General features: G+C 38.7%; 1 protein-coding gene across 1 annotated transcript in view; it reads left to right on the forward strand.

Annotated features, from left to right (window-relative positions):
* LAMA4 (laminin subunit alpha 4) overlaps positions 1 to 15,729 on the forward strand; it is a 103,587-nt gene extending 87,858 nt beyond the window's left edge. The window contains 13 exon segments of the mRNA XM_086608098.1: positions 384 to 521; positions 2,038 to 2,171; positions 3,499 to 3,663; positions 4,491 to 4,644; positions 5,372 to 5,565; positions 7,138 to 7,327; positions 8,194 to 8,349; positions 9,157 to 9,316; positions 10,326 to 10,456; positions 12,902 to 12,995; positions 14,009 to 14,107; positions 14,110 to 14,127; positions 15,584 to 15,729. Of these exon segments, the coding sequence (XP_086464224.1) occupies positions 384 to 521; positions 2,038 to 2,171; positions 3,499 to 3,663; positions 4,491 to 4,644; positions 5,372 to 5,565; positions 7,138 to 7,327; positions 8,194 to 8,349; positions 9,157 to 9,316; positions 10,326 to 10,456; positions 12,902 to 12,995; positions 14,009 to 14,107; positions 14,110 to 14,127; positions 15,584 to 15,729 (1,779 nt within the window).
* Positions 15,730 to 18,132: the final 2,403 nt, after the last annotated feature.

The raw sequence follows: 18,132 nt of genomic DNA on the forward strand, positions 1-18,132 counted from the left end.
CTGCCCCAGCATTCAGTACAGCACACAACCTAGTATATCACGTGTTGGGATGGTGACTTGGTGCCACACAGCTCTGAACGGAGCTTGAACCCTCTCTGCTTCTAGTTTTCATGCTCACTAACATCAGCCAAGAATCCCAGGAAGCTGAGAACAAGTTGGCTTACACTGTCTAAAACGGCTATACTTAAGATTTTCACAGCGTGTGAGGGATAGCCTATATAAATTAGACTACGACACATAGGAGAAACTGAAGTTTTTAAAGAACTGAACTGGCTACAACTTAGGAAAAAAAAAAGAAGAAATAGCCTCATTCTTTTTATGATTTGAATGTTTTCTGCAGTTTACTTGTAATTTTGATTTTGTTTTTGTTTTTTAATACACAGATGTCCCGCAAAGCATATTTCAATGGAGAGAGCTTCATTGCATCAAGCCAAAAATTGTCCCTCTTAAGTGAATTTGAAGGAGGCTTTAACTTCCGGACATTGCAGCCCAATGGGCTACTGTTCTACTATTCTGAAGGAGTGAGTATATATTTCTTTACAGTTTGCTTTATTTCATCCTTGGATTGTTTCCCAGGAGAATACTAGGGGAATAATACAATTTCTCACTTCATCTTTTCATAATAGACAAAGCAGTCCACAATATAGAAGCATTCATTGATGACCTAATTTTCACAGTTTGATCTACAGATGAAAACCTGCAATGCTTAGACATTATTTTGATGCTGAGAAGAGGATTTGATCATATGCCTAGAATTAACAGGCATCCATTTGTGCTCAATAAAGTCCTTAGAGTAGAAACGCACAGCAGATCTTGCTGTGCTCAGCAGCACTGCAATCCCTATTTGGATCTGTAGGTGCTACCAAAGTACAAATAATATTAAGGCTTGACATTTTCCATCCAGAGACAAGCCCCTAGAAGCTAGAACGGTTTATTTGAATTAGCAGGATGGTATTTTGAGCGTTGCTGAGTTGGCAGAAATCAGTCAGAAAGCTGCCTATTATTCCCAGGCGGTACTTAGATCTCCATGTGTGACTGGGAAAAACTGCACTTCAGAATGGTTTCTTGCAGCTAGGGGAAGCCAGGCTGCCCTAAATGCCCCCTCAGAGGTGTGACATGGGCAGAAATATGGACGCAAAATGTTGCGTGAGCCAGAGCAATTCCAAGAGCCTGCAGGCCCAGACTGACACGTGCAGCAAGCATGAGCTCAGATGACAGAACATTTGCAACCACCCCCAAATGTCTCTTCTGCCATACTTGCAGAATATCATCAGTAGTGCAGCAGGGATGGCTGTTTGACACCAATAACCACTCCTGAACTTTTACATTTTACAGTCTGGAGTATTACCTTAAATTGAAATCAGTAACCACGTCAGTAATCCACATCATTTGCATAAACGAGGCCTTACACACACCACTTCTGGTTTTAACTCCAAAGCTCTAATGCTATGAAGTGCCAAGTGCCCTACTTAACAAATGGAGGTTCAGCTATTTAGCACTTGACAGAATGAGACAGGATGATTCCTACCAGTGCACAGTGGCAGTGTTTGCTCTAATGGAACAGACAATATTCCTGCTATGTGCCACCATGATCCCACATGCCTGACCCAGATAGAAGATCTTATCTCTGAGATAATTTTGAGTGATTGAACGGGTCTGATCAGAGGGAATTAGGAAAATAAAAAAAATTATTGGTCTGATGACAGCAGGAATCTTGCAGTAACAGCTGCTCTATATAGTAGCAGGTGTACCAAAAACACAAATGAAATGTAAACATCATACATCTGTGCTAGATGGAAGGAGCTCATGTGACACATTCATGAGACATAACCAACAGCAGAATTCCTAGAATTCAGGGTTAAAAAACAGCAAGAACATAAATTGTTATGAGATCATCTCCTGTTTTGTTTCTCAGTATACCTTTCTGTAAATACAGCATGAATGGGGAAGGAAAACAAATACAACCAGAAAATGTACAGAACTGATGGTTTTCCTGTGTTACACTTGCTTATGAAGACGTTTTTGTCTGTATTTCAGTCAGATGTATTATCCATCTCTATGGACAGAGGTGCTGTTGTTTTAAATGCAAGTGGAACCAAAATTCAATCACCAGATCGAAACTACAATGATGGAAAAACACACTTCATCATTACTTCTGTCACCCCAGAAAGGTAAAGCTGTCTAGAATCTTTTATTTCCTACCTTTATAATATAAATATTTCTTGTAAAGCACGTTATCACTTATTATTCACTTTCAAAGTGATGTTTAACTGTGTTTTTTAAGTGATTTTTTTAACTATCAATTCAGTTAAAAAAAAAACACTAAGCCAAAAATCTATGTGACTGAAAACTGGCCAGTTTGGCCTGAGCACAAGGTGCCAGGAATTTTTAGTAAAACTAAAACAATAGTTCTTCTAAAAGCTTGGTCCTTTTTTGTCCTCAGGTATGAAAGTAGTTTAATATAATATAAGACTAGCATGAGATTCATTTTTCAGCAGGATTGATTGTTCTGGTTTGTTAAAGCAATCCCAAATTGACCCTGAAGTAATTGAAGCATCTTCACAAAAACCATTCATTTGGGATATATACAGTGGAACATGTTCAAAGTATTTTTAGCACTGACAGACACCAATGTAAGACTAAATACAGCAGTAGGGAATAAGTCTTCCTATGTGCTTCTTAAAAAACTTGAAAGCATTGTTCTACTGGTATGTTTTACTGTTTCCTATGTTTAAAATTTTCTTTGAAGGTCAAACAATCAAAGCATCTTTCTTCAATAATCTTGCCTATGCAGATACAATCAGGTCACTCTCAGTTTTCTAAAGGAAATGGAGGTTTGTACCTATGGCTTCTGACATCCAAGAAACGTAGTTTGAAAAGCTGAAGGTGCAAAAAGGTGCCTTGGAGTAGCGTTGGGGACTGTCATGTTTCCCTGGGTGTTTTGAATTCTGAACTTGCTGAACAAAACCAATGTCTGATGCTTTAGTTATACTCAATTTCTTATTAAAGAAATAGAATCCTTCCTGAATTCTGCAGCAATTAATGTGTTGCAAAAATAGATTAGGTAAAGAATATTTTGTATAAGCTCAAACATCATCATACTGCAATGAAAGAGAAGGAAAAAGGGATAGGAGCATAAATAAGAAGGATTAGCATGTGCTTACATCTTATTTTACCCAAATGGTGGCTCCATCCATTTATTAGCAATCCCTTAGTTTATCCGTCTTCACTGAGTGGACACTAGTTTTTTGGACTTCACAATTAACCCCAGGATATTATGAAATCCATGGGCCTCTGGACTCAGCTTTGCCAGTGGGCTAATTGCACTGCTGCTTGTTGCACAGCTGGAAGCAAGAAGGTCTTCTCATGACTTTGAGCACTACCATTCAGTGACGTACACGCTGAGCAGAGCGTTTTGGGTGCGTGCAATATACTGTCTAAACACTGGCACTGACGATTCTGAAACCAGACTACAAAATGGATGCTTTGCCTTTGTAGATATGAACTGACTGTTGACGACAAGAAACAAAGTAAGAAGAACCCAGCGAAGGACAGAGCAGGGAAAAGCCTGGACAGCATCAAGAAGTTTTATTTCGGCGGCACTCCTCTCAGAACACAGCAAGCCAACTTCACTGGCTGCATAAGCAACGCTTACTTCACGAGGTGCGTAGCATCCTCCCAAACACATTACCGGGCAGTCGCTGCCTGACAGCTCGAATAGTAGCTCAAGAGAACTGATTTATTGCCACAATAAAAATCCCTCTCTCATTTTGTGAGGCAAGACAGTATGTGTGAATAAGTTTTTTACCTTATTTGCCATGGAATCTGCTGGCACAGATCTGCTAGGTTAATATACTGCTAAAGCGGGAATAACTTGATGTAAATCAGCTTTCAGTACTGCACCTGCTAATGCTGCTGGTGTAATGTATAATTTGCATAGCTGTAATTTACATTTACATTATGTAGCTTTCAGCTCTGCCTTTGAAACAAAATGATATTAATGATATGAAGGCATCTCATAAATGCTGGGGAAGTTAGGAACTTGGTCATGTGAAAATGGTCAGAATTTATTGATCTTAATTGCTTTATGAAATGTTATTACATAAAAGATTTTAAAGTGAATTTGATGCTGCAGATTGATAATCTCTGTTTATGCAAGCATGGATACAACAGGCAGAGGTAGTATAGGCCGTCCGCATTACCCAAACATTGACTGATAAATCTGTACTTTTACAGAATCAGAGAACAGTTTAGGTTGGAAGGGACCTTAAAGATCACCTAGTTCCCCCATGCCATGGGCAGGGACACCTTCCCGTAGATCAAGTTGCTCAAAACCTCATCCAACCTGGCCTTATCCATGACACAAGAATGAAAAAAAGCCCATCCAAACACCATTTAAACTATAAATGTAAAATTCTGTGATTTTTATGAAGACAATTCCAACACTTGGAAAAAAAAGCTGTTCTTGTCATTCCCTCTTTGAAACACAGATTGGATCGAGAGGTTGAAGTGGAAGATTTCCAGCAGTACTCGGAAAAAGTTCAGACTTCTTTATATGGGTGCCCTGTTGAATCTCCTCCAGTTGCTCTCCTCCATAAGAAAGGAAAAAACTCATCAAAAGCCAAAGGAAATCGTAATAAAAAGGTTAGTTACAAATTTCCCCAGTACCACCCTAGAATTTTCCAATGTTGATACATACTGTGCTACGATTGGAAAGTCTCCAAATCATGGATCCAAAATCTACCACATGAAGAATATTTCAGATATATGAAGGAAAGATTCCTGTTTTTTTTTACATATTCCACCACTGCAAAGACAGCCCTGACCTGATCTATTTGGCTTACACTTGCATCATTATTTCTTGCTAGAACTGTAAAACAAAATTTATGACACCTTCAAAAAAGTACTGCAGAAACAAGCCTTCTTGATTTCTTCTATATCCTAAAGGCAATAAGCTTGTTTCTGTTCTCAGCTATGTCTGTGTGGCTCTCTCTACAGGGCACCATTAGCACACATTAATATAAATGTGAAAAAACCTTCTTCCAATATGCATAACTTTTAGTCCAAGCATGTCCTCTTATGCCTATAGTATAACTGAAATGATCAAAAGCAGAGAGGAAAAGATTAAATTAGGAAAACTGCAAAATAATTGAATTGTAATTATGTGAGCTACACAAGTATTGTTTATCCCTTCTTCTGGCCTAAATCAGCATCTATAGTAGATCTGTTCAAGGGAAATTTGATTTGGAACCATTCCTGGAATTTTTGTAAGGAAAATAATATATTACTAGCTTAGATGTAAACGATATTGTTATTTTATTATAGCAAATCTTAGTTAAAATTTCTGGTTAATGGTTCTTTTTCTATGAAGGTGGGAAGAGATAAAGACAAGATTTCACAGCCTTCAACTGGCCTCAAAAAACTGTATCAAGAAGTGAATATGCAAAGAGACCCTCAGTGCCACTTGCCCATGAATCCCAAGGCAACCGAACATGCATATCAGTTTGGAGGAACAGCAAACAGCCGGCAAGAATTTGATCACATACCAAAGGATTTCAGTGAAAGGTAAAGAGACCTTAGAAATAAAAATTAAATATACTAGGGAGGAGAAAGATATAGTTCAGATTAAAAAAAAAAGGACACATTCCTGCTGTTACCCTGGGTTTTTCCTTTATATATTAGGCCAATTTTTGTATAGAGCATGTTGTTAGGATATATTGAAAGGTGTTTCAGTTGAGTAAGAGCAATAAATTGAATGTGTTTCCAGTTACAGCCCTCTCATGGAGTCTTCATCTGCACTGTATATTAACAAAATGTGTCTCCTTGCCTATTTGTATGAAGACTTTGAGGATGCTAGTTCTATACAAGCAATGCATCTTTGGTCTCTTTACGCAAGAAGCAATGGCATTAGAGCAGAGCTGCAAAAGAACATGACAGTTCATCAAAAAATGAAGCAGATACGTGTTGAGTGGACCTTGGCAGCTGTTTAATGGTTAGGAATCTACACAATGCAGTAGGACATAAAGCTGTGAAAACCAAGTCCAATTCAAGCTGTAATGGAAATCTACGTAATTAAAAATAAGTCCAGATATTGCGGACATTTAATTCTCAGGCTCCCACAGAATATGCCATATGGTATGTTATGACCAACAAAGGATTTTGGTTTAATACTTTCCATGAAAGACTATAAATTCAACAACACAGCACTTCCTGGAAGCATACCAGACCACCATACCAGAAAAGAAGAGTGCTATTTCCTGACTTAAACAAAAACCAGCATTACGTTTGTTTTAATTCAATAGTGTTTCACTTAGGGTAGTCCTGATGGTGCCCATATGAAGAAGGAAAATACAAACTTCAATGTCTCATCATCCCTACAAGATATGTTTGTTTTACAACTGTTATTACAGCTTCATCATTGTAATGTGCGTTTTTAAAAAACAATGACTTGTGATGTTTTATAACAGCCGATATTGGCAAGGGCCTAAGTGTGTGTGGAATGTACACACACATGCAATGAGGAATGTATAGATCGTTCAGGCAATACACAGAATGGAGGCTAGGCTAGTCACCTGACATGAGAAGCAGGACTAACCCAATCTGGCACTGTCCTACGGCAGTACAGCTTTGTGATTTTTTAGACCCAAAGTAGTAATACCAATCACTCAAGAAATCTTCACCGTTCACCGAGTCAAACCAAGTTGGTATAACTTGCCATATTGTCTTGGACTTCACAAGGGACTACAAGGAAGGAGATTAGCAGTGAGTCTGGAATAACATTAAAGATTTGTGAACTGTCAGGCCTCCATGCCATCACAGTTAAAAAGTCCCCCAACACTACTCGTCAACAGGAATAGAAATGTAGTGTATATAGTGTCAGTTATCGGTGGTCTGTATCGATTTTATTCACTCCAGAGATTTTAATTTTTGTAAAACAAGTTCCTTGCAAGGCAGCTTCTTCTCGAACTTTTACTTCGACTCCAAAACCCAGTAAAGAATGTTTCTCAGAAACACTAGTTCCATAAAGGAGATGTATATTCCATCAGATGAGAGGAAATCTCAGTCTTCCTCTGCCTCCAATTTGATTTAAGTAAATTATATCTGCTCTAATTTTAATATTGTGTTTTTATATGCCAGAGCTCAGTTCTCTATCAGCCTGAAAACTCATTCATCTCATGGAATGATTTTCTACGTCTCGGATCAAAAAGAGACCAACTTCATGGCCCTTTTCGTTGCTCACGGCCGACTCATTTTTATGTTTAATGCTGGTCATCAGAAGATAAGGATTAAGAGCCAAGAGAAATACAATGATGGCCTTTGGCACAATGTAAGTAAAACAAAGCAATCATTGTGATGGCACATGCTATAAAGGCTGCAGTAAAGACACTGTTGATGTGACAGCTCAGAGAGTTTTCATTCATGTGTTCATAACACACCTATATGTTGAGAAAGTTCTGCCAATATTTTTAAATCTTCGAGGCGGCGTTTTATAAAGTCATTAACTAGGGACAGAAAAGCGAATCAGTTATAAAAATCCAGTAATCTCCAACACTAACAGCTGAACAGAAATGACAGAAACAAGCAGAACAGTCAGGCAATTAAGAGTTAAGCTAGCTAGGAAAGGAAGGACTATGATAATTTTGTTCAGCAAATTTCTTTGAAGTGTCTAAGCAAGGAGCACAGAAGTCTTAGGGTCTTTGTGTAGTCTATTAAAATAAAGAGACAATTTTAGAGCTCAAAGTGAATTTCCCTCTGTAGGTACCTCTTCTCACTGACTACAGAGGAAGTCTACATTTATTAAGCTTCTAACTTGGGCATTTCAGTGTCTGAAGTAGGCTGGATGAATCCAGACCATAAAAACAGCAAAGACCATGAAAATGCTAACAGTGATAGCACTGTAGCAATGAATCACATATGCAAATATGGGCAAATCTCACTAGACCTTGTGACACTCTGATTACTTCTGCCTTGTAAACCAAAATGTAAGAAAGACAGCAGTTTTACTATCCAGCCTTTACACAAATATGAAAAGAGAAGGTTGTCCAGCGCAGAATATTGGCAGTTAATAAAACAGGCTTGTAGAGTATCACTCACAAGCTTTCCTTCTCAAGCTTTTTATCTTCTTCCACTGTACAGAAGTGTTCCCTCAACAAGATGAAAGTAATCTTCCAAATTTTTCTCTTCCTTTTCTAGGTGATATTTATTAGAGGCAAAAATATTGGTCGCTTGATAATTGATGGTCTCCGAGTGCTGGAAGAGCCTTTCAGCGGTAATGCTAATACCTGGCAAGTCACTGGACCACTCTATATTGGGGGTGTAGCTCCAGGAAAAGCTGTAAAAAATATACAGGTAAAGTAGACACTCATTACTGCATCCCATACCTCTATGTACAGCTAATGCAAAAGTTGACTGTAGGGATGAGCTCAGGCAAAAGCATATTATGATCTAAATCTTCAGCATGCAGAGAAGCTCAGTTCAAGTGGACAGAAAAACTCCCAGAGGGCTGGGCTGGCTGTAGCTGGGCTTGACTTCCAGAGACTTGCAGCAGCAACTAGAAAGCCAATGATGTCCGAGGAACAGAGAAACCTAGTGACATCCAAGCTTAGATGAGACACATAAAGTTAGGTGAGATCAGTTTCACCCTAAGATACAAGAAACAGATGAGTTTCAGAGAGATTTTAGTGTTGTCTTAGCATCTTTAAAACAGTACCTAGAAGTCAGGATTCTGCTCTACATCTTGGTACTGAAGTACATAGAAAGGAGCGTTAAAGAAAAATGAACATAACCAAGTCTTCTTCAAGGTAATCTTTAGTGTCATGTGCCTGTTAAGATAGAGGCACTACTCAGAAAAAGTAGACCCTTGAGGGTATATACAACACTGTCTTGCTTTAGTTGTGCTTTGTTTCTCGTGGTTCAGTAAGGATTGTTTGAGAAACAACACAAACTGGAGTCACCTTGAAGTCATCAGAGAGACATGAGAGGCTACGAAAAGCATCTGTCCTGCTTCTCTTCTCTGGAAACTGTTTTTTAATTCAAAACTGATGCACCAGACAATTACAGCCTTACAGCTCATAAACAAGTACAAATAAGGACAGAAGAGTTCATGTCCTTCCACAAGCAGTTTATCTACTCACCATGCTTTTTTTTCCCCCTCAGATTAACTCTGTCTACAGTTTCAGTGGTTGTCTCAGCAATTTACAGCTCAATGGAGGATCAATCACTTCAGCTTCGCAGACATTTAGTGTCACGCCTTGCTTTGAAGGCCCATCAGAAGCAGGAACATACTTTTCATCAGAAGGAGGATATGTTGTCCTTGGTAATATACTACTAACAAATGTATCCCATAATAAGACTGTAGTATTCACTGTGCTTCAGGATGGCATATTTCACAAAAGAGTGTGCTAATTTCCAAGGTGGTGAGCTGTAAGGATTATTACAGATCATTACTGTAGTAAGCAGCTGATGTTGACAGGTCACAATGTCACCACGAAACTTAACATGTTACATAAATACATCTGTATGTATGTATTTCAAATAATTAGAACAATTTCACAAGGGAACAGATTATGATACAGTAAAAATTATCATAGACATATAAAAGCCAACATGGCTAAGACCAAGTACACCAGCAAATGGTCATCCTTATTTTTTTAACTAATAAAACAACATGTAATTCAAAAATCCTAAGGAAAGGCTTTCCACATGTCTTGATAATGAACAGCATGACAGAACACATCTTTTCTGTCATTTAGGCCTGCTGTGTTCCAGGCAGTGTTTTATGAGGATTTTTTGGTCACATAGGCTCTGATCTGAACAGGAAAGGAAACTGCACAACCCTATTTATTGGCAACACCAAGAAGAATCAGAAAGTGTTTCTAATTTGCTTCCTGGCCTGTCACCAGATTGAAAAAGGGACTTTTTCTACCAAATCATCAAAGTTCAAGTGAACTCCCACTCACTATGTGAAGACTGCTGAATGCCTAGCAAATTGCACAATAAGAAACTGCCAAATACACAGAAAATTTACTTTCTGCTGTCCATTTCATTGCTAAGAAATATTTTAAACAAAATACATTTTTTGAATAATGAGAAAAATAAAGAAACCTTTATCAGTACTCCAAGCAAACATAATCAGCACAAAAGTTGAAATGGGTCATTGGCGGCACACCATGCCATCTCTTCGAGTATGTGTACTGGCACATGTTTCAACAGTTTTAAAGACAGGACAAATAAATTCCACCCTGAACTTTGAATTTCTATTTTGACTTTGTCCAATTTCATCACTAACTCAATACAAAAATAATGTTATTCTTTTTACCTCACAGATGAATCCTTCAGTTTAGGCCTGAAATTTGAAGTTGTTTTTGAAATCCGTCCCCGAAGCAGCTCAGGAATTCTACTGCATGGTCACAGCGTGAATGGAGAGTACTTGAATATGCACATGAGAAATGGACAGGTATAAGGAAGGTCATGCTTCCTCACTGCTTTGACTTGCTCCTCTCCTACCTACTTGGGCTCTGCTATATGCAGCTTTTATCTCACAAATTTGCCATTAATGGATTCCTATTTCTCTCCTAAACATATTAACTGCTTAGATTATTATTTTAAAATACAAAAAATAACACCTAAGCCAAAATCAATACCACCTATAAATATTTAATGAGCAGTTGAAAAGAAGCAAGAGCACTGACTCTTTGGTGCTGCTCTTTTACCCACACGTCTAAAACGTGTAACAGTTACAAGTAAGTTAACTGTTGATGAATTTTTATTTCTTGTTTGTCAAAAGAGAAGTCTTGAGTTGTGCTCAGTCTTTTCTTCCTGTAACATATATGTGTGTGATGGGGAGAGTGAGGAAAGGGAAAGTTCTGATTGTCTGTTGAAATAGTTTCTAGATCCTCTGGATTTCTGTAAGGCTGTCAATTGAAAAAGAGCAGTTTGAAATGAACTTATGAGACAGTTGTTGCTGTTGCTATTTTTTTATGATGTTCATCACTAAAATCTGGATCCCTTCATGCTACACATTGCACACATGCAGCAATAAGTTGCAGTCCAAGTGGACAACACAAGCAAAGGTTTAGAGCACAGGAAATTTTTTTTTTTTTTCCTTTTTGCAGAAAATAAACTCAGTGCATAGTCAAGACACTAAGCAGTGTGGATATTCTTTAACCACTGCAATGCACTACGCAGTGTCTCACCGTCAACCAAAGTGGAAGGGTATCTAAGTGAGGCTGGCTGTACCTCAGTTAGAAATGCAACACCCCAAGAAACATGCTGTCACCTCTCTTAGAAGAACAGGAACCTACCCTAGAGTGATTGAGTGGACGGTTTAACATGGGGATTCATTCTATCTTAAAGCAGGTGTCTAATACAGGTGACTAAATGAGCTGTCATTCAGGGAATCTATTTTTCTATATTAAGTCTGTTTATACTTATAGAGAACAACAGGTGCTTCAGTTAGACACCTGACTTTTGACAGCTGATTAGGTAAGATAAAGTCCATTCTTACAGCTGTAGCTAGTCCTCGGTGAACTAACAAAGAACTTCTCAAAGCACATTGCACACTTAAAGGTTGCATTTGTATTCAACTGTCCAGCCTAGTACTTCTCATGTAAACATCTGATGGAAGGTTTGCATGTCCAGAAACTTGCCTGGTTTTCCGACTGTATCAGTTGGATAACAAAAGATACTGCCTCACTTATTGCTTCAAACCTCATTTCCTGTATAACACATATGCAATTCATAAACAAAATTCACCCTGAAAAAGCAGCTCATCCCTGCTTGTCACTGTAACAGGTACACCGTCACCTTCTTAGTAAGCATCTGTGGTTTTTTACCATTAAGTATCTGCTCTCTTTGAATGCATTACTGAAGACCTGTTTTGTGAAAACATTTTTTGCTGGACAAATAAGAACAATCAACACCTTAATTAATTTTTTAAATGTATGCATCTCTATCAGTACACCTTGTCTGGGTGATTGCCACTTTCTCTCATGATTCTGCCTTTGGTTCAATTGCTCTTACATGTTTTGTCCAAGGGTGGATAAAAGAGAACATGAGGATCATTTCATTTTTGTTTGCTAGTGCCCTTGTGGAAAAAAAGTTTTAAAATTTCTTAGTTACAACTATATTGAAACAGAGATCCTCTAAAATTAAATATAAGTTGTTTCTTTGCAACATTTTCAGTCAACAAGGTCTCAGCATTATCAGGGACAACTTAGACATTTGAAAAGCCTGAGCGGCTGGACTCAGAGTTTGGAGCTCTCCAGCAATCACCACCGGGAATCTTGTGCCCCACAACAGGAACATGATGCTGCTCTGCCACTGCTATAACATTTCTATACAGAAAGATATTAATCCACATAACTAAAGCAGAGATGCAAAATTCAGAATTAGGTTCGCTTTCTAGCTCTGCTAGAGATTTTTTGGTAAGCTCCAAAGTAAGTTTTAAGTAACTCCAAAGTCATTCTTGTTCCCTATCTATTTCTTTCTCACATCTTGTCTGTTTGTTTATACTTTCGTTTTGCATGACTGTGTTCCTTATTAAGTGGCTAGCAAGATGCCAAAACATCATCTGATGCCTCCAAATACTAATTTACCACACAGGAAATTATAGAGTAGCAGTACTAGAAAATTTGAGTGAAATTAGCTGTTATTTTTTAATCTTTTTTTGAACTCTTCCTTGAGTTCAAATCAGAAATTTTGCAGAACTATTGAATCTAAAAAAGAAAACTCAACATCAGTGAATTGGAAAGGTGCTTTATTTTAAGAATTTAATGAAATCATGTTTTTCTTTCACTTACATTCTAGACATATTTTGAGCGGGGTATAAAGCATTAGTACAACAGAAGGAAAAAAGAGAACAGGAGAGGTTTACAGTTATGACTACATTATTTTCCCCCAGGTTACTGTGAAACTGAATAATGGAATCAGAGATTTTTCAACTTCAGTGACACTGAAACAGAGTCTCTGCGATGGCAGGTGGCATCGAATTGCAGGTCAGTAAACACGCTCTTATACAACCTAAATGATACCATGATTCTATTATCATCCCCTAAGTGAGGTGACAGAGCCCAGTTCTCCCTCCCTAGATATCCATTGCCATGGGCTGCTGCACTGGGAATGGGGTCATATTTCAGTTCTTCCTTGTCACTCTTCAAGACACAAGTTTCTGTCAAAGACCCAGTTGTATTCATCCCCTCAGATACAGGAACTATAGAGCTTCCTGGGAGCACAAGTTCCTGCAAAAACCAAAGATGGAAGCTCCTTGTTCAAAGAACACAAGACAGCCAGGCTGAAATGTTGGCAACCTTTCCTAAGTCGTATACCAGACGATATTATTCTTTTTCATATTAGAGGTTAAATAAGTTGGTAGAATGTAGCAGGCACAACTGTATGCTGCCCTTATAGGTCAAGTAACAGGATAGATTTGGGGAGTCCCTGTCTCATGCAGAGAGATGTCTACAGTCAGGATTTTGCCTCTGTGCCAGACAGCTCTCCTTCTTTCCTGGGTTTCAATGTCAAAAAGTACTTCTAAACTTCATGTACTTCGAACTTCCTTACCTTCCTGTCTAGATGCTGACGACTTTGGATGTCTCTCAGCGTTATTTCCAGAAGAGATCTGAATGTACACCCTTTCCCCATGCACTTTAGTTTCCTTTGAAGGAAACCCAGGCACGCAGACAAGGAGGAAACCCCACTGCATTCTAGTATGTCCCCTATTGGAAATGATTTGGCAAACAGATTTCCTAAGTCACATGCCATTTTATACTCATACCTTGCAGCATAGACACAGCTGCCAGCAATCAAAAGCCCCACTCAAAAGCAGCCTTGCTCCCACACTGTATCTTCCATTGGCCCTGCTCTGTGCCAGCATCTGCCCACATACTGGCACTGATGGCTCACACCCAATCTAGCAAATGCGAAATCAAACAGATAACTCCTGTCTGTCATAGAAAACTCACGTGCTACTTCTTACAATCTTCTCCATCCCTGTTCCTTCTCCTTTCAGTTATCAGAGATGCTAATGTGGTGCAGCTGGATGTAGACTCTGAAGTCAACCATGTGGTAGGGCCACTAAATCCAAAGGCAATTGACCACAGGGAGCCAGTGTTATTGGAGGTGTACCAGGTAAGTTTCTGGCAGCTTTGTGGTACATTGTTTTCAAATTTCAACACAGTTTCCAGAGAAAGCATAGAGACTTAGTTTTCATTTCAAAGAACAAAACATATCTCGTGTGAACAACCTGGTAAAATTCAAAGGCTTAAGAACTCATCAGAATATTCTGCCTCAAGTTTTCAAAGAAAAAAAAAAGCTGCTTCATTGAAATTAAAACATTCACAGTTGCTGGAGGGTCAGGTATGGACTCAGTCAGCCAGCTAGAAAAAACATCACTTTTTTTCCATTTTACTTTCCAGTATGGGCTTACTGTTTTTTAAGAAGTGTTTTATTTATTTATGGGATTGGAAACTCACTGTCACTGTTACTGGAGTCTAAAGGTTTTGTTGCTGGAAGGCTTCTTTCCTCCTCTTCAAGCAATGGCATCTCTGAACACAAGACAAAACATGAAGATTCTTTTTTGACTAGTGATTTCTATTGCACAGATGTCTGCTAATGTGAATTTGTGACTCAGAGACCATCTGTGTAGCGTGGGCCAAGATTACTACATTTACTTCCCTTATTCAACAGACAGAGCTACTCTGTTGGGGTTCATATACAAACTGTAATCAACACGAGGTGATTCAATTTTTAAGTCATCTCCTGTATATTTCTCATTGAAAACATGCAGCATTATTTATCTGTGCCTTGCACGTCAATCATGAACAGCTCTAACTACAAATTTATTATATATTGCTTATCTTGGATTAGTGGCTTGAGTGCGTGATGTTCTCATCCATCCCACACTACCAGGAGGAAAAATGACCCTAAAGAGAATAATAAAATCTATGTGCAGATGCCTGTTCACTCTTTAAATCCAAACTGGAATTTTATTAGGACAGAACTCTTCCCAGAGAGGTAATAGAAAGTGGTAATTGCAAATGCTGTTCTGCTTCATAATAAAGCCTTCTAAAATTTCTATATTAATCATACAATACCAAAGCAAAGCCATACATTGGCTTTACAATGCCGTTATCATCCTGGCATAGAAAAATCTTACAAAGAGCTTCACGACAACGAACAAGATTTAATACTAACACCATGTAAATATAGTAAACTAAATGCAAACTAACAAATCAGACACAGATGACAATACATGTAATGTTAAAAGAAATTATACACACGCACCCTTGTGATTCATCTACTCTGTTAGGTAAAAGAAAATGCAGTGGTCAAAAAACCCAAGATTGGGTCTCTATGGACTATGTAGTATCGAGAGTTTTATGTAAATATAGGTAACTCCCCATGCTTACTCTAACGGCCCCTAGGAAACTGGCAGTAGGCCAGACATTTTAAAAGACCCACAGAAGATTCAGCAGAGCTGCAGTTAGTAGCAAATTGAAACGATTCTGCCACCAAACTGATTATTTTGGTCATTAGAGCTCTAATTTTTTTTTTTATTTTTATTTTTTAAATCTACTTCTTCCAGAATCTCTGCTAACATCCAGCCTGACTACACGCAACTCCTTCATTGGCTGCATTCGTAACTTCATGATTGATGAAAAACCAGTGAGTTTTAGTAAAGCAGCTTTGGTTAGTGGTGCTGTTAGCATTAATACCTGTCCAGCAGCCTGATGATGCACTGCATCAACCCCGTAAAGTTCCTTAGACCACTGAAAGAACTGAACACAAGAAGCCACGTCCATTGAGAGAAGAAGAATGAAAATGTCAAGGATCCACCTACACAAAGCAGTATGTTTAAGGGTCATTTCTAACGTTTATATGCAAACAAAAATCACTAAAGAATATCACTCCTGCTTCTGCACTTCTCTTACTATACCACAAGAGCGAGCTTTACCATTTCTTATAGTGTATGTGTGGCCAGTCTGTTACATGAAAATGTGAGGTTATAAAAGAAATGAAAATTATCGTAAATACGTTACTTTCAAGATAGATCCTCTACATCATTTCATTCCATACCTTAGGTCACCCTTTGTTTCGCAGGAAAAGATCTGCTAATGCACATTAAAGAATAAAGCTAGATGATAGACTTACATCACAAATAACTGTGTTTGAAGATTTATTTTTTTTAATTTTCCATTTAACTCATTTATATATTCCTCAATTAAAATGGAGGGCAGAGAGTATACCAATTATGTAAAACAACATTTTTATTCTACTTCTAGACTTCATGGATAGCACAACATGAAGATGAGATGTATATTTTTTAAGACAGACATTTTACGTAACTGACCACTTACCTAAACTAGGTAATTTTAGAGCAATACTTGCCTTATGTAGGAAGGGAGAGACAAAATTCAAAACCTCAAGTTTTTCCTCGAGATTTTTAAATGCACTTACACACAAACACAGCACTAAATCCACAATCTCATTGTGATCTCATTTGCACTAATATAACAAGTAAACACGAAGCATAGAAAGCAGAATCACAGTCACAGTTTCAGGCAAACCCTTTATCACATATCATCACTTCCTTGTGAGACTGCTGCAGGACTTCAGCTTACAGCAGTACTCTTCAAACTAGGAACATGTTCCTGTGGAAAGTATCCCTGAATATACGCTACTGCAGAGGAACTGGGGATGGAACAGGAAGATGTAAACAGAAGGGAAAGAGCTGCAAATCTGAGCTACCTTGAAACCACAGAAGGTAAACACAAGTTAATACTAGGCTTTAGCTCACAATAGGCTTGAACATCAAGCAGACCAATCACTTGCAAAACTTCTCTTCAGTGCTAACCTACAAGGCACCAAAGCCATTCAGATTTCTTTTCTTAAAAGAATAAATTACTGTTGGCAGAAAGTTTTATGATTGCTGGGCAAATTAGTGTTGTAACCAACTCAAAATATGACCAGCTGCAAAGCAGGGAAGCGTGAAAGGTGAAAATAAAGGACAACACCCTACAGACTAAAAATTAATAGGAGGTCATCTGGAAAACACACAAGTGACAACTGGAATCCAAAGATCTTGAATTTATGGACAGCTAGAACAACCACTAGAATAAGATACATGTGTAAGCACTAATCAGTAGCTTCCCTACTACTTACTCTCTCAGTAGGAAAAGGGTTTTGACAGATTAAAGTGGTCTTGGCTTACTCTGGATAAAGAGCTGCAAGCTCTAGACAGACTCGCACAGGAACTCTCCAGCAGCTGGGACCCTGTCACTGCTTCTCCACTTGTCTCTAGAGTCCCATGTTGGGTGGTAAATGGACAGGAGAAGATCGCATGGCTCCAGCAGCCGCTGCCTCTCCTTCCACCAGCCTTCTCAGCTCTGCTCATGCTATCAGCCCCATGCCTGTTCTAACTGCCTTCTGGACACATCTCCCATTGCGTTCCCTCCAACATTCAGGCAATATTCTCCCAGGACTGATTCCCTTTACCAACCCTGTAAGGAGGACCCCTGCTTCTGTGGGTGACTCTTTTCATCACTCCATAGCCCACTGTTTGTACTTCAGAAGCAAGCAGTAAAAGTACCCCTCTGCAGTCTCTCTGAATCAAGCCCATCATAGGACCGCAAATCCAGTTGCCTTCAAATGCCATCTTTGTCTCAGATACCAAAACCAGTATGCCTGCTCATTTCTTTCCTGCTCCTAGCTACTACCCAGACTCTGAACGGAAAACATTTAGGGCTTTTGGTTTAGGAATTTTTTTATTATTGAGGTTGAGGAGGAATGTCCTCAGATCAGTGTGCCGAGTTCCCAGTGGGTACCAGAGGCTATGCAAGGTGTCAGGGCTGTGCAGCTGGGAGCAGGGGTTAAAAAAGGAACTCTCTCTTCTTCCAGTGGTAGCAAGTCATTAGATTGGCTCAATCGATCTCATGACACCACAACCTGAGCTAAGATTCATCAGGTCCTGGTCTCCAGGACCCTGTTGCTGGAGAGAAAAAAAAACAGCAGATTCCCTGGTTAGATAGGTTCATTACAAGGATTACTGAAATTCCTTTCAAGGTTGCCTGCAGCTGCTAAGCAGATAGCCAGGAATAGTATTTGCTTGTGTCCCCTAAGAGCATCACTGTTTAG

The sequence above is a fragment of the Tauraco erythrolophus genome, chromosome 2 (assembly GCF_009769465.1).
Source record: "Tauraco erythrolophus isolate bTauEry1 chromosome 2, bTauEry1.pri, whole genome shotgun sequence".
Classification (NCBI taxonomy): Eukaryota; Metazoa; Chordata; class Aves; order Musophagiformes; family Musophagidae; genus Tauraco; species Tauraco erythrolophus.